This window comes from Corvus brachyrhynchos, unplaced genomic scaffold (genome assembly GCF_000691975.1).
Source record: "Corvus brachyrhynchos isolate BGI_N302 unplaced genomic scaffold, ASM69197v1 scaffold42, whole genome shotgun sequence".
Classification (NCBI taxonomy): Eukaryota; Metazoa; Chordata; class Aves; order Passeriformes; family Corvidae; genus Corvus; species Corvus brachyrhynchos.
In genome coordinates, this window is record NW_008237242.1 from 1,736,681 (window position 1) to 1,758,433 (window position 21,753).

The 21,753-nt window shown below is 39.2% G+C and overlaps 1 protein-coding gene across 1 annotated transcript in view; it reads right to left on the bottom strand.

Moving 5' to 3' along the window:
- LIFR (leukemia inhibitory factor receptor alpha) overlaps positions 1-21,753 on the bottom strand; it is a 51,094-nt gene extending 29,341 nt beyond the window's left edge. The window contains exons 1-3 of the mRNA XM_017730237.1: positions 21,714-21,753; positions 2,042-2,196; positions 1,216-1,336 (exon numbers count right to left, since the gene is read on the bottom strand). Of these exons, the coding sequence (XP_017585726.1) occupies positions 1,216-1,336; positions 2,042-2,123 (203 nt within the window). The 5' untranslated portion in view covers positions 2,124-2,196; positions 21,714-21,753. The remainder of the gene's footprint in view (positions 1-1,215; positions 1,337-2,041; positions 2,197-21,713) is intronic.

The window sequence follows — 21,753 nt, forward strand, 5'->3', positions numbered from 1 at the left end:
CCATCGGCTGGAGTCAAGAGCTTGGGTTGAACTCTTAAGATTCACACAAAACTCTGGGCTAGCAAAGGCCAGCTGAGACTTGAGTGCTCAGAAAGGCTATTCCTCCTCAGTACTGATATATTATTAGAGGATGTTTGGGAAATTGAAAAACTCAACCTCTTTCCTTCAGGAATGTCTGCACCAAGCTCATCTCTGACTCTCTGCTTCAGGGACCCCAGCCTGTCCTGCTTTGCTGAAGAGAGACAGCAGCAGCTACATGATTGTTCTTGTTCAGAGGGCAATACCTCATGAACTCTGCACTTCTGAACTCTTGCCACAGGGTCATATATACGGTGTTTTTTTAAAATAGAAATGATAGCTGGCAATGCAGTAGGAATAATGAGACACAGAAAATCAAGCATGTAGGTGGACTAAGTGCAGCCAAGCCCTGGGACCCCAAGGAAAAGTCTGGGCTGCCTGCAGAATTTACAGGAAAAAAAGACAGTACAAATATCTGGATTGGGGGCAGGATTAAGATACAGAATGGATTTGAACTCATCCCTAGCCCATGATAAGTATTTGGCAGACCCACAGCACGGGGAATTGAACATGTAGTTCTCATTAGTGAAAAACGCACAGAAGATTTAAGTTTTTTTAACTTTTCTCAAAATTCTCAACTTGCATTCACTTCAGAAAAGCTGTTTTAATTGTGAAATACTTTCTACATTTTCTCTAATACAGTGTTCTTCAGATAGCTTAAAATTTACAAAGGTTGTGAGGCAGTCGCTGAAAGATTTTTCATGTTTTTCCACATGAAATCCACATGAATCTCAACACTTGGGTCATATATTCTACTGCCTTGGATCACAACATCAGGATTCACTGCTTCCAACTCTAATTTCCTTTTGGACTGAACCTCTTTTGAAGATATCCCTCATGAAAACTCTGAGCAAGGGATAGGCAGACACACAGAGAAGTCTGAGTAAATAAGAGCATCTTCCAGTCCTTTGAACAGAGCAAGCAGATTTTGGCAGGCAAATTGTTAGCATGGAACAATTTTGCCAGAAACGCTGCCATTGCCTGAGTTAACAAGGCCTAGGGAGAGCACCACCCGAGGAAAACTGATGGGGAGATGCTGGGAAACAACAGCATCACAATTTCCATGGGCAGTGACTGAGGAAAAACTGTATTTTCATCATTTGGTATTTTTCAACCAGGTATGTGGGGGGGACTTACTTGGTAGCATAGCAAAAGTCAGTTTGTCCACGTCTTCCTCTAGAAGAGACATCCCAAGTACAGAGCATTTTGTGTAAATTGTGCGTTACACATTTCAAATTCTGGGGGTCCCCTAGAGAGCCTGAAATCATATAAGAAAAGAAATTGTCAAAATACAGTCAAAAATTGTAGGTCAAAAATGAGCAACTGTAAAACAACTGCTATTTTTCACATCTATAACCATTCTTCTTACATTTTTATTGCATGCATGTCTAGCCAGTATTTTAAAACTGTTGAATGATTGTGCGCCTGGTTAGACAGCCACAGACTCACTCATTTCTAGAGGGACCAGAGATCTGGATTTATACCCATGTGTATAACAGAGGCAGCTGCCTCTTTCCACAATACCTATTCCTTGCCTAGCCTAATAAGCAGGCTTTGGGCCAATGGCAAAACCACAAGCTTTGATTTTAACCTAACGAGTTTTTTGCTCTCCTCCACGTCATACATGGAGGGCGATTAATGACAGAAGGGCAGTTAATGATAACGTGTGAAACGGTTGAAGAGAGCCAACAAAAGGCTTCAATGCAGACATTTACACCAATGCATATGCAGACTATCAGTGGCACTATGGATAATTTAACACCCAGTTTTTCACTGGTTTAGAAGATGCTGCTGGGTGCTGGAAAGCAGAAGACCAGGCCTGGCACTGCCTCCATTCCTAGGATGGCGTGGGGCCACAGAGGAGACAGGTTTGAACATACATATAGTAGGAAAGCAACGCAATTACAAGGTACAGAAGTTACAGAGAAAAAGTAGTTAGTGAATTACATGGCAATAAACTTACCTATCTCTTGGCTATATACTAAGCTTCTTAAGCACAAAATAGCTAGTGCTAAAAGGCAGCGGAGGCTTGAGTTCTCCCACATTCTTCTATCGTTTGTTTTAAGAATAGCAGCTTTAAGCGGGAGTAAACGTCATCTTCCAACAAGCTGGTCAGTTCTAAAATTAAATACAGATATAAAAAAAAAAAACCAACAAAGTTTTAAGTTCTAGACCTGGTATGCCACAAATGCCACTTTTTGTTCCATATACTTTTCTTCTTCAGTAACGTTCCCAGGCATAGCAACTCCTTTTTCTTCATCTGGCAAACAAACCTCTTCTCTGTCCCAACAACTCCTCGATTCATGCATTTTCAGTAAGATATTTCTTCAAGAATCATAGACATATAAAACTCTATAGTCCATAGGTGTTCTGCAGGACTATCTAATATCAGAACAGAACAGGCATGGCAGAATATTCCCCTAGAATAAGTCTCTTCATCTTAGATGAAATGTCATATCCACAAAAGATACTGTATATCGTGAATGGAAATGTCCCCTACTTCATTTACACACTTAAGACCAAACACACCATCTGTTTTCTTCTTTCCTCTGTTCAATTTTCATATTGCTGCTATTCAAAGCTATGGAACGCCCAAGACATTGCAGGACCAGACCTGATCACCCAGGATCACTGGTTCAATACAATGTTAACTAATAACCCCTGGAGGAAAAATAATGGGGAAAAAAAAGTGAGCCATTTCTCTATCAAAAGATACTTGTCGCTGCAACTACTGACCTTAGAGTAAAAACTTATCTGGATGTTTAGTGTGTCCATTGAAGATTAACAGGTTTCTTGTTTTATAAAGAGAAGCTCAGCTGTTTGGCAGGACCCAGGCAACACATTCAGTTCCACCCATACATCAACCACCTTCAGATTTTGTTCTCAAAAAGGAAAAACTGAAGGAAAACCTATCCAAAAGCTCAGTCAATTCCTGGTGCATGGTTTCCCTGCTTCAATCTGTGAAGACTTGAGCACCCTTCCAGACACCATAACTCCCAGGTAGCAAGAGGACTTCTCTCAGCAACCAACAGCAGGAGCTGGGCCATTTTCATGTGAGAATATGACCAAGCCTACAGCTTTGTTCCCATTTTGTCCAGGCTCAGATTTTGAAACGCTCCTGACCTTGACTCAGAAATATCTTCCAAAGCCAGATGAACATCACTGGCAGAACAACAACCTTTGTCTAAAAGCCTCTGTAATTGTAAAAGAAACCCCTTTTCACTGAAGTCCCCTGCGCCACAAGGAGTGTGCTCCCTCATCCCTGCAATACAACTATGTATTTTTATTAGTTTGGTTTTTTGTTTATTTTTGTAAGGAATCCTCCCTTAGGGGACAGCTGGAAATGGCTGAAGCGCTCTTCTGTCCCTTACCAATCTGCACTGCGCAAGGAGAAACATAGCAGCACTATGCCAAATAATCCAGAGCTGCTCAAAAGAGGCCATTTCTCTTCTTTCTCTTGGTCTGCAATAACCAGTCTGAAGGAAAGGCCCAGGCAGCACAAGAGATGAGAGAAATGCTATGGAAAAGACCACTGTTACATATGGAGGGACATCCATAACACATAATAGTTATTTTAATTTCAGCGTGTTCTCAAACCATTTGAAAACCTCATTAAACACACACTAATTTAAGCTACACTGCCCCCAGCCAGTATCATTCATATATTCCTAATTTGTAATATCCATGCTGTGCAACTTGTTAAAAGCCAAATCAGGAGCAGAGGCTGACAAATCCAGGAAAAGATGAATCAAGAACCAACGAGCATATAAAATATATTAGTCTCTGTGCCAAATTCCCCCACTGCATTCTGGTATATCTCAGAGTCTTCACACTGTATTTCTCCATGCTATTAATGAAAATATGGGATGTTATCTCCAGGTTTAAACTTTGCTCACAAGACTTTAACTTCATACAAAACTTGAAGACCACTCAGGCCTGGGAGTTACATGAATAAAATGACTGATTTATATTTGTGAAGCATATGTAACTTTTATCTGTTTCTGAGGACTTCTTTGAAGGCTATTTCCAGTTTGCAGAAAAGTCCAAACCCAAAATTTCAAGCTCTATATCGCAATCAATTGACAGACCCCTATCAGCTGGCAAAGTCTAGGAAAGAATAAAAAGCCCTGATGCCATATGAAGGAGAGAGAACTGTGATAGTAATTAAATCCCAAGCCTCTCATATTATTCCCAACCCTCTAAACACATTACCTGTGTAGGTTTGTGCAAAACCTGTTTGGTCATGCCAGGTTTATGAGGTAGATTCAGCAACTGTGTGTGTGTGTGTGTGTGTGTATTCTAACAAAATCTGGTTTTCTGCACCTCTTTCAACACATAGCTTACTGAGTTGTCCTCCTACTGAAAAATTTTTAAGAGTAACATCATAGCAGTGCATTACAAGAAATCTGAGTCATACCAAGTTCTCCTAATTCAAAGCACAGTTTTAATTTCAGTTTCAGAGTCAGGCACAGAAGTGAACCTATGTAGTCTCATGCAGGGTATGATGAGAGTCTTGTAAACCACAAACTTTTGTAACAAGAATAGACTCCCTGGCTCCTGTGTTCTCATACACATTTTATAACTTGCTGAAAAGTTGGCAATTAGAAGCCTCATGTCACATAATTAAGGGCCATTAGTCAGGAGAGAAGATTCCCATTTATAGGTTTGTTTTAATTACAAAGTTACAAAATAATTGAAGTACTTTAAAAATAGGAAGTTTCCTTTCTTTTGATGAAAGCTGCCTTCCATCAGTTCAAGACTAAATCAAACAAGGAAAGGGTGTTTTTCCTTACCCTGAAAGATATCAAAAGCATGTTATCCTCTAGACAGAGGCACTCTTAGGAGTAAGGGATATTTATGTAGGACAAGAAAGCTCAGCATTGTCAGAAGAAGGCAAAACCTTGATCATTGTTGGCCGGAGCACAACAAGAGCAGTTGTTACTAAATGTAAATGTCTTTACATTGCCAGTCTTTGTTTTTAAAAATGGTATGAAGGGGGCTAGGCCCATTGTCTCCACCAGCAAAAGCTATTAGAATTAAACCACTTTTAACAGTTGTCCATCTTAAAAAAATATCAGCAATAGCACATCCCATAACAATCTCATTTCCTTGGGCAATGTATTTGTATCACTTCACTGGCACTATCATCAGTGTTTCAAATGTGCTCCACAACTATCTCTTGCTCCATTTTAAGCACATTACTTTGTCCTATATCCAGGAGACAAAGAACAGTTTATCCTCTGCCTTGCAGCAACCTCTTACATAGAAGATGACTGATATCAGATCTCCAATAGTTCCTCCTTTAAAAACTCCAATTTTTTTTCACCATTTCACAGTCTCACTTTTTAGATTTCTGATCATTCCTAGAATAAACATTTCTCTGTGAACCAAAGCTGCTGTATCCACAGTTTTGAAATATCTCTGCCCTGAGGCCTGAGCATTATCAAGAACAATGAAGGAACTTTCCTAAGGCAAAGCTATGTGTTTACACAGCCCATGCCATATTTACTTTCTCCTACATTCAGACCTTGTTGACTTAATTTCGGTGTGTGATCCAGCCTTGGATACTGTACAAAGCTGCCACATAGCTGTTTATTTAGTACTTCAGACTTCAATCTCATCCTCAAATGGACTGCAAATCTCCTGACTGAGCATGAGTGTATTTGCACAGCAAATTCATCTTAAAGCCTTTGCCTGAAAAGGTCTTTCTCTTTTGAAATTTTAAAATATGGAAAGAGCCTCCAATAAGTCTTTGCTAAGTAAAAAAACTGTGGGTGTATATAAAAAGTATTCACATGCAAATTCATGCCATACCAACAGCAAAGGCATGACAGGCTGCAGTGTATACTGCCCTTTTTTAAGAGCAGCTACTACAAGCAGGATTCCATAATAACTGTTGGAAGGTACAGCACATGGGAATGTCCTGACTTCTGCCCAGGGCTTTATGTCATGTAGAGGAAGAACCCTTGTGCGTGTGGTCAGAAAAAAGAAATTCTGAATTTCTTTTTACACAGTAAAAGAACAGTTAGATTCAGATTCTTAACCACTGAAGCCAGCAGTTGGTGGCCTATATTTAAAAGAGCTCAGTAGCCATCATAGACTTTTAAATGACTTTTAAAGATGTTTTGATGCAGTCAGTGCACCTACTGGTCATCAGAAACATCAGAAAGGGAAGGCTCTCCAAGACAATAATGGGAAAATACATGTAGACAGCTTTGCTTTAAAACCTTGTCAGCTGTAAAGAAGGTTAAAGGTTCTATGACAAACTGAGAAAATGAGGGCAGCTAAGATATTACCAGCCTCTTTAGACTTTACCTCTTAAAGGAGAAATCAGAAAATAACTGGTATCTCTCTTTCTGACTCTGTTACTACATATTTCTTGGCTTAATTGGTTCCGTGTATCTTTTTTTTAAGCACAGCTGACCAAGTGCTCAATTCTCTTAAAAAAAAAAAAAAAAAAAGAAAAAAAAAACCAGTGTTTTACACTTAGTCAGTTGTAACAGATCAGTTCTCTAAGCACAAAAGTTCTGCAAAGCTTTGTTGTACTTTTGAGTTTTCTGGTCTCCAAACTTTTTCATTGTCAAGTGCTTGGAAACCACTTTGAAAACAAACAAACAAAACAGCTAAAGAAAAAAAAAACCAATAATCTTTCCAGACTGCTTTCTGCCTGCAACCTGATTTGACAGTCACAAGCCTCCAGATTTGTTTTTTAGAAATGTCTGTGAATTGAAGATTATTTGCCAGAGTTTTTATATATAAAACTGTGCTCCAGAAGCAGATACCTGAAAAGAAATGGTTAAAAAGTCAGCTTATACAAAAGGTTTAGGGAAACTAAGTGGAGAAATCTAGATGAAACCATTAAGACAGTAAAAATATATGTATTAAATGTAAAAGAAAAAGTCTCATGGTCGATAAATTTTCTCCAGCTACAATTTATATTTTGCCTCCACAGCTAAAGGTATCATCACAACAATTTGCCACCAAATGGAACATTAAAAGCTCTCAAGAAAAATAATTACACAGCACAGCACCAAAATATTGTAGAGAATGATAAGAGGCTGAATTTTTGGCAATACTAGACAGCCATCATCCCAAATATTGTCAGGCAGAAATGCAGGTGCTAAGTATGTGCCTAGATCAAACCTTGCTAGAAGAAAAACTACTCTGCTCAGCAGGTGGAGAAAGCTCATTTTACTTGTCTCTGCTGAAAGATACTACTTCAACCTTCAAAATGAAAGAAAACACACTTACATCCACATAAAAATGCATATATCAAGTTATGCATGCTACTGTTGCTAACTGAAAGCTTCCAAAAAAAAATTCCCCTCTCTGAAAAACCATGCCAGAAGTACACATTTCTCGGAAACCAAGCAAATGGCCAATACAGCTGACAGTAAAGGCAATGAACACAGAAACAGAAGATGAACTAGCTTTCTTTAGAACAGATTTGCTGATCCCACAGCCTCCAGTCTTTGACTTTATAACCAGTTGAGTAATAATAATAAAAAAAAGAATTAATAAGATTTATTTGAGGCAGAGAGAGCTTGGCTGTTTTTTAATAGAGTACATTCTTCCACCTCCTTGAAAAAATCTCCAAAGTTGAGACAAAAATCTCTAGTAATCTAAATACAGGCTTTCCCTCTCTGTTTTATAACATGGCACCATTCCACTTTATAAAAGATTTGCAGGACATGAATCATTGAAATGCGTTTATAAATGAAGACTGAGTCCCATTTGGGAATCTGGCTTTCCCCAGTTTTGAGGAATTAATTTAAGAATCTGCTATTTCTCTTTCTGAAAGCTGATAAAATAATTTAAGTTTCCTATCTGCACCAAATGTCTTTTCCTAATCTGCAGGGGAAGAAAAGAAAACAAAGACAGGGTGTTAATATATTATTCAGTAAATGTGCATGAGTACACAAGGCCAAACTTTCAGTCTTATGAGACATTTGTTTTGGTGGGGTTTTTTTCCTGTCAAGCACAAGGAGAAAAATTCCCTCTTTACTGCTTCCTCTAGCTGCCGAACAGCAGCATCACCTCTGAGATACTGGAAAGCCACTGCAGGCACCCAGCCTGCCTCTGCAAGGTGAAGTGAGAAGTCAGGAGACAACACACAAGCTCAACATAAGGATCAACACTTCAACATTTTTAAAGCTCCTGGTCTCTAGTACCACCTACAGATGCAAGTGTTTTAGCAAGCAATTTTACCAACAAGGGTAAAAGTGCACCCCAGACAGGGTAAGTATGTCACCAGTCTCAGGTTGTAAGGCAAACTTGCAACTGCACATGCATTCCAGTATTTTCAGTTTTTCCTTTTTTTTTCTGATCCCAAGACTGTCAGACACTATGGAAATACAAATAAGCAAGCTGCAGACTGGAAGAGCTGCAGGGTATTTCCAGGTAGTGATTTGCATGAGAAGCACCTTTACCTGGCAAGGACATGAGATGACAAATTCATGAACAAGTGCCACAAGTCAAGGGTGATTTTATGAAAGTATTTAGTACCTGCTGGACTATACAACACACACACAGAGAAACTGAGACCCCCAGGACTTGCCTTTTGAAAGAAAGGAAAATACGTAGCAGAAGCAGATATCAAATACTTTAATCATAGCAATGTATACAATTTTGAGATGGATTTGGAAAGTACAATGGAAGACTCCTTTGTGTTACTGATGTAAAACAAAAAAACCCCACCAAACAAGAACAAGACAGAGACTACTGGGAAGAATACCCCTGCTGGGACCGATGAGCTGGAGACAAAAAAAGCACAGTGATACTGAAGAGGTGGAGCAGTCAGGCAGAGCAGTGGGCTGAAAGGGCAGAACAAAGCAAAGAGACACTGTAGGAACTGATGATTTATTTCTACCATAATCAAAAGGTAACTTATTCAGTCACTTTCTGTTTTTCAAGCAAAATATGCGTTTTGCACACTTTGCCTTTTGCTCTCACTGATTTATGCCTGTTTTCAGTTAAACTGCATGCTAATTTAAAAATTCTTAGTCCTACTAGAGTAATTTTTTCATGTATTGTTCAGTGTACCCCACATGAGTAGTTCCCAAGCCAGACATTGCATTTAATGTTCCTAGCATGAGCTACTCAAAAGAACAAGACACTTTCAAAGGAAAATTGGGCATCTCACTCCTGATTTTGGAAACCCTTGCCATATCAATTAGTCATCGAGTACATGTTTAAATACAAGCACACCAATGACTACTAGGAGCACAACACTGCTCTCCAGATGGTAACAACAGAAAACAAACTCTTCTGAGAAACACAGTGAACCCAAATACAATCAAAAATAGACTAAATATGTATTGGGATATTTGCAAGCCTGTTCATGATTTATTGTTGTTACATATTAAGACAATATTATTATGGATTACCCCTAGGCCTTATTAGACATCAGAAAAGGCATGCTAGAGAGGTTTGAATTGCAGTCCAGTAAAGGTTGACTTCACTCTGCAGCCATTTTCCAACTGCAGAGTTTCACCAAGTTTGTAAGGACACAGTATGCTGAGATCTCACCTCCTCCTCCTGACTGAAGTGAACCTGAGCAGTGTGTTCAAAGGTTACTGCAGGGGTGAGAGGACAGACAACACATTATCAGATAAGCCCAGCTTCCTTAGGAAGTCAGCTCAAATTAACAAGCACAGATTCTTCTGCCATAGAGGTGCAGATGGAAAACACCTAATCATCTGAACAAAGAACAAAGCAAAGGGGTGAAGGTTAAGGGACACTATGGGCCAAAAGAGAATTTTTGATCTTCTAGGTTATTATGCTGTGCAGGAGAAGGAAACAACTCAGAGTCACTTGCACACTTCTGTTTTAACCCATTCAAAAATTTTCTTGATACTTACTACAACTGGAAAATTAATATTGTATGGAGATGAAGGATGTACTTGTATAAATCTGATTCGGCTACACACATTTCCTGATATGCTTGAATTTGGTGACATCACAATCAACACACTTCCTTGAATTCTTGTGCTTTGCAATGCAGCATGGAACAAGCACAGTGAGCAAAGGCACACAAGTCTGATTACTAAAAAATACTTCTTATCATGACTCCAATGGCTACCCACTATGCCTTTTCAATACTTAATACAGGTGCAAAGCATAGAAAAAAAGGCAGCCTCTTTTTTTTTGCAGTAGATAAACCAAGGATCCAATGAAAACACACGGAGAAGGTTTCCCCCAGCTCCAGTACTGATTGCATTTTACTGACACATAACTGAAAGAAAACATAATCCAATTATTCCAAAGCACATTTCAGTTTTGGAGGATACTGTTAGCCACGGTATAGTTCTCAAGACAGCATGTCTTCAGAGGAAAATGCCATTTGCCCACATTGTCTACTGCATTTTACTCAATGTCAGGTTCAAGAGCCAGACCACATCACTCAGACTTTACAAAGACTGCAGAATAAAACTGCTGTTCCTTAGAAGAGTCATAATTTTGTCCCTGCCGGTTCTCTTCAGCTCATACTTCCTTATGAACTCAGAAACATTAAAGAAGCTGACCTTATTAATGAAGAGTTTATTTTCCTTAATCTGGAAATGTCCAAAAACTTATTTTGAACTATATGACCTCTAATCTTCTTTCCAACACAGGAAAAGCCTAATTAGTTTTATAAGAGAACACTGATAATTACTGAAGCAATTCCAAGTGTGTTTTTTTTAAAAACCAGCAATGACCCAAGGGCTGGAATCCTTCATTGTTTACTATGAAACCTGTGGTATTTGAATTATTTTTAAGGTACAATGAACCAAATCCAAAGAAAGTCTCTCTTCATATTTACAAGGAGCATATAAATAGATCAAAGGCTGAAATGTGGCTTTCACATTAAATAATATATTGAGAATAAAGAGCAACAGTTATGTGATATCCTTTTAGAGTGAATGTAAGGAATGAGAGTCACTTACGAGAAATAAATTGGTTTTTTTTACTAATCAAGGAAATGGGCAATTCCTGAAACTATAGATCTATATTTTCTGACAAATTCCTGTTGTACTAATCTTTATTGAGACTAAAAGCTCTCACTCCCTGTTGTAGTTCCACTCTTAATAAGTAGCTGACAGATCATATGAAGACATACTGAAGGATGTTATCATGTATGACCACCCTTCCACTGGGGTGGGCAAACACTTTCCTGTCTGCTCTGCTCCCAAGTGGGCCCTCAATGCTGCCATTCCCCTTCCAATCTTGACAAAGGAGGAAGGTCTGCAATACAGTAGGACATTATCAGAACAAGTCAGTCCATGTGTAATTACATAGCAGTTGTATTTCCTTTGTTTATTTCCTTCACATGCTGTTTTAGTTGTATATTTTTCCCCCCTGGACTTTTTCACTTACACATATATACATGCATATCCCTCCTTTTAAGGTGGCAAAGTGTGGGAATTAAGTACTCAGAAATACAAATATTGACTTCTACAGTTGATATACTTCAGAGCTGGTCTCTTTCCTAATCAAATCTCATAGACACAGGCTATAAGAAATTAATATTAACCATGCACTTCATGCATATACATGGACTCACTCTCATGCCTGCTTATGGTACTCCCTCATTCTCTTGCTGCTTCATTCTCACAGCTTCCACTGGAGCCAAGGACCCAAAAGACATGCAGGCACTCTAATCTAGCTGTCTGAGGGCAACTACTCCTCCTTTTCTGCTCTGCTCCTCTCACAGAGATCCCTGCAAAGGGTTTATGGTCTACTTGTAGACCTAGTAGCAGCACAGCAAACCAGTGTCTCAATATAAACTGACTCTTTCATGTCATCCTTTCTACCCGTCTAATAGACTTTGATGCTTCCAGGAAACAGACAGCCTCACCTCAGTTTTAGTGTGTTCCTTCATGTTATCCCCTCTACAAATGTGCAGCACTTCCTTAAATGTACTGCCCTAACTGAAACAAATCACTTATTGCAACGCCAAAGGCACAAGATGTAGTTGTTTTACAATTAAATTAACACCCAGCTTTCCCTTCCAAGTAATTTAGACTGATCATTCAGTTTAGGCAGCACGTTGTCTAAAAAGAAAACAAAGATGCAAAAAATTCCTAAGTTTTTTCAGAATAATCTAAATGAGAAGTTTGTATTTTGTCTGTTGGATGGGTTTTTCTATCTTATAAAGTTCCTTTATTTTCCTTGATGAAAAAAAAACTACCAGCCCTTTAGGTGTTTCATGGAGCATCTCAGAATGGAAAATACTGCTATGAAAGTACTTTGCAGGGATGTTGTCCTGGTTTCAACAGGGATAAAATACTTAAGCAAACTCTGCACCATTAAGATAATGCTCAGCAAAAGAAACAAAGCAATGAAGATAGGAACATTTTTAAATAATAGGCACAATGGCTAGGATCCATGATATTTACTGCTGTAAAATAAAACAATGCTTTTCTTCAATTTCTTTTAGAAGCTAAGAAAAACAGAGAATTGAGTCCTTGTAAATAACCCACCAGCAAGTGCTGAGACAGCAGCATCTGCAAGGGTAATGGTGCTGCACCTCATTTAAAACTGAAAGCAGCTCCTACAAGATTGAGACTGCTACTAATAGGACATAGAGTGAGTCAGTTCCACAAGTCTCTTCTGACATGATTCATGCTTAGAATAAGAAACAAAACAGAAATTTTTAAGGCCACATCTCACATCTTCACATCACTTTCACATGACCATCATTATAGCATCTGTAACTTGCATCTACCTCTTCTCCCTCAATCCTCCTTTGAAAGTGAGATTTACCTCCTGAAGTTCTCTTTTTTTTTTTCTTTTCTGAAGAGTGACTATAAAAAAGGGCTGAGGAGAGGAAAAAACAACCTTGGATTTTACACACACAAGTCATTCCAACTTTTCTATCTCTGCTTAACAGGATTCTTCCTTCCTGCTATTATTAGTAAATCGCACATCTTACTTCTCTCAGTATTGAGCTGGCAGATAAAGCACAAAGAAGAAGGATTTCTTACTTATTAGCTTCTGACACCAATAAATTCTGTATACCTACACAGTGGAATGAAAAACCTCTTCCTGTGGAAGGCAGTTCATCACATTTTTCATGCATTGTTGCTGATATGTTTAACTTTTTTGTTTCACAAGTCAGCAATGAAGCAGCTATTGTTTCCAAAGAGCTGAGCAAGTGCTCTCGACTGCGGGAGAGAGAGACGTGCGACAATTCTCAATGGTCTTTCTGGTGGCTGCCCAGACATGGGGGAGAGAAGGCAGGGGCAAGGGGAACCTGAAGAGCTGGAGAACTGGAGAACTAAAATCTGGGTGTAGTTACATGAATCATATTCTGTTTCAGTTTATTTTTAGTTTCTATTCCAGTATTCTATTCATTAGCAAAAGTTCTGCTCTTCATGCATCTAATCAGGTCTATCTAGACACACAGCACATGATGCATGAGGCCAAGCACATCCTTACAAGTTCACCTTTCTAAACCCAGAAACTGGCAGAACTTTTAATTTTATGGTATGAAACACCAACACATCGCTTTTTCTTCCTTGTTTGAAATATTCTTCTACAAAAGCCTGTGCCAATCTCACCACGAAGCAAGTCATTAGAACTCACAAAGCATTATACAAATAACACCATCTCAAACATCTTTGAAGAGTACTCTGCTTTTCCCATTTCTGCAACTTCCCATACTATTCACAGAATCTGCACAAGGACTATAAATGCAAAACATATTTAGATGTCAATGCAGATGCCTCAAGGATATAAGTATTTGATTTTGGAATAGTATATACAGAAAATACTTGCAAGGCACAGTAGAAGAGCTTAAAAAGATCAGATATATGTGTAGGTATTAAGAATGCAAGTGACAAATACCATATTTTGTCCAAATAAGAAAATTTTAAAAACTAAAACCAAACCAAAACAACTGACCATCATTAAAGATGGCAAAAATTAATGGTCATTGCTTCAAAAGAAGAGATCAAATGGAGACAAGTTTTACCAACACTTGTTAAATTCTTAATGTGATCGGCTAATCAAAAATCTGGGTTTAGATTGCAGGACCTTATTCATCTTAGTTCTCAGGTCTCATGAAACAAGCAGCTAAATGCTATCAGAGATCACCTGTGTCCTCTGATGAGAGAGCATTTCACAGCCAAGGAGAGCTGCTCATGACTAACTCACTGCAGATTTATGCAAGATAATAAGCCTCAGTAACCACATATATACACATATTGCTCTGGAATTTGCAAACACATAAAGTATATGACTAATTCTAACTTATGAATGAAGGTACGCACAAACTTATATTTGCACTGTTGGCAGGAGCCCAACTACATGAGCTCTTTCCTTAGTCTTCAGTACTGGAGAGGTGATCACTGAACAGGGCAGTCACATGAGGCACCTGAAGTTGAAGGACTCATATATAAACCATTGCTAAGAATGCTACACTTGAGGATCACTCAGAAAAGATGTGGAATTATAACTATACATTCTATGTTTGAGTGTGTGGAGAGGAAAATTAACACTATTTTGCTGAAAGCCTGTTAGTGACCTAATTCTACAGCAGCTATTGTAATGCTGAGTGCTTGCTCCCATTTCTGCCTGCAGTAATCACTGCCCAAATTCCAGCCCAGAGCTACCTACACTGATTAGCAACCATGCATACACCAGGGCAAAAGGATAGCAGACAAGAATCTAACGTTTTCAATGATACATTCTTTGCATATTAACACCAGCTGCATTGCTCATTAGTTGAAATATGAAGAAGGAACTGGAAAACGTTCAATTTTCAAAGTATCAGTTATCACAGCTCAAGCAAATAAATACAAAAAAGATACTGAAAATTAAAGTCATAACAACTTTTTCTGTATGGATCAGGCTACCTTACAAAAGCCCTTGATCCAACAGCACAAGAGAAAAACTAGCCATTCATTAGCAGTGGAAATGGTTTCATCCAGTACAAAGTCGATTTATACTCAGGATCAAATTATTACTTCAAGCAGTTTGGGTCTGTTGTTGCAAAGGCTAAAACAATGCAACCATTTAGTTCAGAGAGGTTACTTGGTCACAGTTCTCAATTACCTACACAGAGAAAGGATTTAAACTTAACCCACCATGTTAAGACATGAGAGGAAATGCCATGTAGTAGACCTCCATTGAAAAGTGAACGTTGTGAGAAGTAAAACTAATAAAGTATTGGCAAAGCTTTTCAAGGGAGGAGTGAACTGACTGAAATAAAAAATAAGATTGGATCTATTATCAAGAAATTCTAAATATGGGTTCAATGCAAGTCTTCCTGTATTAAAGCCTTTCGTACACATGACTCCAATGTCAGACCAGATTAGCACAAATCATGCACAGATCTCACTTTAATAAGGATTTTAATGCTGAAGGAAGACAATATACAGGAGACAAAATACAAACTTTGAGGTAAGATTTAAAATAAGGATCATATAACATCTTGCTGGATTTACATCCAGACTGATTCCGTCATTTGAAATATGAAGCAACATTTGGTCAAAAATTTCCCATCATCTTGAAGAAAGAAACAGACCAACCACATTTAATTTGGAGAAGGCTGTTCTATATTGGGAATTGTGACAATGCTGCTCTAGCAGATGAATTACGAGTTACGTGCCTTGAGACCTGTGCACTAAAGACTTCCCACAGCCATGACCTTTGGAAATGTGTGGAGAAGGAGGGGAAAAGGAAGAGGAACAGGTATACTCTAGGGAACAGATATTATTATCCTCACAACCAGGAGAAGCCCTAAAAGGGTTTGACATTTATGTTCACCTCACATACACAGTACTTCAGTTTTTGTTGCACATAACTCAAGCCAACACTGAAGTCTACAATATAAATAAATCAGTTTTTCTTTTTTTTTTTTTTTCTTTCATCTCCTCTCTTTTTTCTGCCTAGGATTAAACATTAGAAGCTTATCTCCTTGGTTTTAGCTCCAGAGTAGCTGTAAAAACCTCAGAGGTCAAACATCTCTTGCCGCAAGTGCTGAACTTGATCCAAAATACAAATTATTGTGAAAATTAGTTACAATTGGAATACTTATAACTTACATTCACCTTTGGGCTTCAGAATCTGCAGAAGCTCCACCTATAATACTGACCATTATAATTTTCTTCCTAATTTCATTTTATTTAGGAAGCATTTTTGCCCTGCAGTAATATTAAAACCAATTATTTAAGAAAGATATTTTGAATCTCTGTCCTCACTGATTTTATACTTAAGAGAGGCCGTTAGATAACCCAGTTCGAGAAGGGCAAAACCATGATCTGCCATACAAACAGAGTTAAATCACATGATGAGCAACACTGCTGTCTTGGCACAAGAGCTTCTGAGTGACTGTGCTAAGTCCTGTTTGGAAAGGAGAACGGCTGCCAGGCGAAGGCAGATACCACCAAATAACCCCCAAAGGCAGACCTGCCCCATGCTGAGCAGAGCCAAGACTCTTCTTCCACTTGTTCAAATTTTCCTCTCCTCTGGGCTCTCCAAGGCATGTGAGATTTGCAACTCTCAACATGGAAGTAATTTGAAATGCAGCTAATAAAGGTAAAGAAAATATGAATATCAGATATTCTCAGACCACCCTGATGCACTGCAGTGTGGAGGTATCTTCACCCACAGCCTAAATGCTGCAGATGTGCTCACCTTCTCACTTTTTGAGACCACCCTAGACAATTTTGCAGTAAGTGGCCTGGGTTACCATCTGGCTCCAAAACAGCTTTTTCTGTGCTTCTATGTTCAAAGTGTTTGAAATGAAGAAAGAGCAATCTTTAAAGCTTTAGGCTGAAAGATGTGTGATGCCCAAGGGCACAATGTGGGGGGCATTCAAGGGCATCAAGCCAGCTAGGAGAGAGCTGGCTTGCTCTGCTCACCGCCCTAGCCAACCTTGCCATAGGCCATATCCACACCATCCAGAAAAAATGCTTAACTGTGCCTGAGTTATGTACAGTCAACTGAGCCTGCATTTCCTCTTGGAGGGAAGTAGCTGATTTATTCAGGGAGCAAAAGTCGCTTAAGTTGATGGCTGAGGCCCAGAAGTAAAACATGGACTATTTCTGAGCCAGACTGACAGTGTAAACCACCCTCAACCACTCCTGTTACTTGTACTTTTATTATACCTTTAAGCAACTTGTGCAATAATGACAAAATTATGCAAGCATAAGAAGTATTCCAGCATACTTTTCAGACAGTGTTTATCACCTAAAGAAAACACTCAAATACATTGCTTTATTTAAATTTCATGATTACTCACTACAAACTACCAAGCAACCTTGATATGAAACTATCAAGATTCAGTCAATATTATAAAGCTGTTATAAGTGCAGTTGTAGGTACAAAGCAAGCACAAAGGTATACCTCTATTTTTGGCATATATGTATATTCCAAAAGAAAGTACTTTTGACTGATGATCAAAATGCAGTAAGCTATACTGGCAGGTAACACCAGCATAACATTACTCATCGATACAGAACCACCCCCCTCCAAAACAAAACAAAACAAAAAGCACCCAAAAAAACCAAACTAAAAAACTCCAACCAAAAACTAAAAAAACACCTCTTGTCATTTCCTAACCAGTGTTACTGTATCACTGAAACTGGCTGGCTGGGGAGAGAATGCTGCAACATAAAATCAACCTCAAGAAAACACTATCTACTTAAGGAAATTTCAGGAGACTGAGGCTGGCTGAAAGGCTGTGCTTTTCGTTTTGCAGGAAACTGCTCCTGAATTGCTGGGTACAGATGAGAAAGGACATTGCTCCCTGACAACACATGGCCCAATAGAGGGGGGAGGTGGTCCTAAAACCAACCTGCCAACACAGCAGTCCATCCTCTGCTGTGCGCTGTGCTGAGGGTCTGATTTTTGGCAGGGTAGAAAGTGAGGCAGAAGGAGCAGGGAATTGCCACAATGCTGTCCTTGTTTCCATGGCATGTGCTTTTATAACTTGTGCTCCCTGAGGTAAAAGGCACAATTTGGACTCAACAGCTGACAACTCAGCAGTTCTCTGCCTGTGGGATAAGGGAAAACTGGTTCTGTTGTAGCAACAGTTGACCTCACTCCAGTGCCAGCTCCAGACCGTGCATGGAAAGGAGGGGGGACATATGCCCTTCAAAACCTTACACCCTGACCAACATTCATACCAATGGCTTAGAAGTTATTTTTAGCTTAAGCACTTTCTGCTTACAGTGAAACCTGCTACTAGGAGGGATTCCAAGAGACAGCAGCAGGGAAAGGCAGACAGCAGCGAAGTGGCAAAAAGCCCCTGTTGAGCTTCTGGTGCTTGCAGGAGTTCAAGGACCTTACAGACACACAGCAGGAGGGCTCCCACAGTCCATAAATGTAGGGACTGCAAATTTTCCAGAGGAAGGAGGATAGCAATGAGCAGCAAAAAAATGATGATGTGTATGAAAAACAGTCCCTGGATATATTTCTCAGGGAGAGACAAGAACTTCCAAAGATCATTTATTCTAATTAAAATCTGTTAGTTTGTAAGTCAGTAAGGAAGGAAGGCAAAGAATAGAGGGAACTTCTTTGTGATAGATACCCTAGTTGTCCCTCAAGCCCTAAAAATGCAAGTCTGTTCATCTAGGTCTGTTTATCTAGGAATTTATATGGCCCTCATCATCGCCATGCTAATGACTCTGGAAGAAATCCATGCAATTCTGGCTGATGATCCCTGAAGACATTTAAGCACATATAAAACCCAGACTTCTGATGCTTCAACCTAAAGGAGACATGTTCCAAAATCCCACTTAGCTGCAGGTAAATATTAGAGAGGAAAAAAAAATAAAAGCAGAGGTGATGATAAATTTTGTAGGCATCAGCACGCACAGACACAGTGTTGTCTTCGACAGGGCCATACCACTTGCCTGATACTTAAACACTCAAGATTCACAAAGCAATTACTCCCTGCATGCATCTGCAGATAAAATGAGCACAAAACCAAAGAATTAGGTTCCAAAGAGAAAAGCAGTTGCTTTTGGTTAAAGATATAGGAGAAGAAAGCAGGAGGAGTGCTCCTTTTTCTGAGGCAACTCAGTCACTGCAGCACTTGCTGGGGTATCAGAAACATCTCTGACCACCGTCAGAGGTTACTCAAAGTGACAAATGAGTCAGGATGAAGACTCCTCCAGCTCTTCTGATGTTGGCATTTCTCTCTGAAGCTTAAGTAACCACTGACCCAGTGCAGAACTCATGTCCTTGTGAGAGGGCACTCACTGGAAGTGAGGGACCATGGTCTCCAGGTCTTGGTCCCAAGGATTATTTTCCTCTTTTACATTAAACTGTTTATGGAACAAAATGTATCAACCAGCTTTGGAGCATAGAGCACTTCCCAAGTCTTATCTAGAAGCAATTTATTTTTCTTATTTTTAGACAAAAATTTGATGCCTAATAGTCAAAAAGTAATCATAACCAAACCTCAGGGGAAAAGAAAAACATAATCCATCTGCATCAGCCTTGTGATATACTGCACTCTGCAAGATAGAGTCAGTATTTACAAACATCTAGGTTGTTTAAGACTGCCAAACACTTTTTTCTAGAGGTTTCATCTTTCAGATGAAATTCTTGCTAACATATAGAGCTTCATAAGAGCTTCCTCTTCATAAAGCACAATATTTGCTGTCAGACATTCACTGGATTAAGTAATCCAACATTCATACTCTAAGAGAGCTGTTTCTAACACACTTAGAGATTCTGTTCTAGCATTACCTATGGATGTTAATAAATTCAGGTATTTTTTTAACCTTTTCTAAAGCACTGAGCTGCACGACACTGAAATAGATGTGACATTACAGCCACAGATTGTAACTCAACAAGCACTTGAAAATTAGAGCCCTATGAATACCTGCTAGAGTAGCAGCAGCAGCAGCTTTGCCACCTGTGAAAAAGTCTTCCTCTCTTTCAGAGGAGCATCTCCACCCATATGGCTGTTCCCATGTATTCCTGATTTGCCTTTGGCAAGAATGCCCTCACCTAAAGGTTAAGTCTCTCCCTTTCCTCAGCACACCTGTAAAGGGATTTTGCACAATCTAACCCACAGATAATGCTTGCCACTGGTTGCTCTAGGTGACTAAAGTGGCGTATTTGGAGAGTGCACAATGGAAACTGTTATCACTTAATAATGCTGATAAAAGTTTGAATAGGTGAAACAGCGATAAGATGAAAGGATGCAAAGATTTAGTAAACAGAAAGCAAACAAAAATCAGATTATCTACTGACTCCCTAAAAGTTATGTTCGAAACCAGCTCCAACTTAGTGATTTTTCAGCTTTCCTTTTGTGAACTTCTGCAACATTTTCCAGGGTAGATCACAGCCCTGCAGTCTACTGACACTAGACTGTCTTTTCTTAGTCCTCTCAGAAGTAATCTGCAGCTAATGGCCAGCAGCTCATGCTGAGAAATACCAATCAAGTACAGATATGGTGCTTGCTACTCATTCTGCGGATACACTCATGGCATTTGCTCCTGTCTCTTCCAAATCCTTCCCCTCATCAAAGATATTTTTTTGTTTTGACCTTGATTCACATTGTGGCCAAACGCAGGAGATTTCTATGTCTATTCTCACCTTTATGTACAGAAGTCAACAGAATTCAAAGCTTATCTTTATCACCAAAACCGTGCAGCATAAAACAGTTGATGAGCTAAGGATAAGCTAAGCACAGACTTTTTGCATATCAAGGCATTCATGCATTCTTCCCTACATGATGTGCAAAGCTTTATATATAAAGCATGTGGGCACTGATGGATCTACACCACAAAAAACATACCGTGTCAGCAGGCATTGCCACATGCTGATTTGAGAAGGAACATGGCATGACATAGAGTTTAATCTTTCCCACAGCTACTAAACCTGCTCAGTCTTATTAACAGTCTGGGTTCATGCTGTGGGGTTGAACTAAGGGTTTAGCAAGAATTTAAAGAATTCTTGAATAGTAAGGAAAAAAGACAGAATGGACTTCCAGGTGAGATGCCAAAGACGAGTCACACTGCCTTACTTAGGTAACAAGCTGGGTTTCAAATACAGCAGAAATCTACCCAATTCCCAGGCTTCCCTGAAAGAAATTTGACAGGGCATTGCCTTGACAATGGAATATAAATATTTGACTATTTTTGCAACGGTAATTGTCAAAAAGAATCAAAGTGACAATTCCTACACAACAGCTCACCATCGCAGTCTCCCCAGTATTAGATGGTTATAACACCTATCTAGATCTTCGCTCCCATTTATAGCAATCTTCCGAGGCATTCACCACCAAGGACAATTGAAAAACCAATAACCAATTCCTACCGAAGTAACACACAGCATGCCAGCACAAGCATACTCAATTCAAATTTACATGTTGAATTTTAACAAGGGAATAATGTTCTTTACAGAACTACCTCAAAGGCTTTGAGAGATCGTTTACGAATACGATATCTACACACATTACAAATTCAATTAGTCAAAACAGACACAGCTGCTACTGTGCCAGAGTCCCTGTACAGCCAGTGTGCAGCGAGGCGCCCAGCATGTCTGGATGTTCCCCAAACACAGAAGAGGCTCTGGAGTCCCTTCCTAAGGTCCATTTTTTCAAAAGGGTGCTACTTACTTGAAAATAAAATAAAATAAAATAAAATTAAAATTAAAATAAAATCACAAAAAGAGGCATAAATAGTATTTACCCGCTGCTCAGTCCTTGAGCCAGCCAACCTGCCAGCCAGT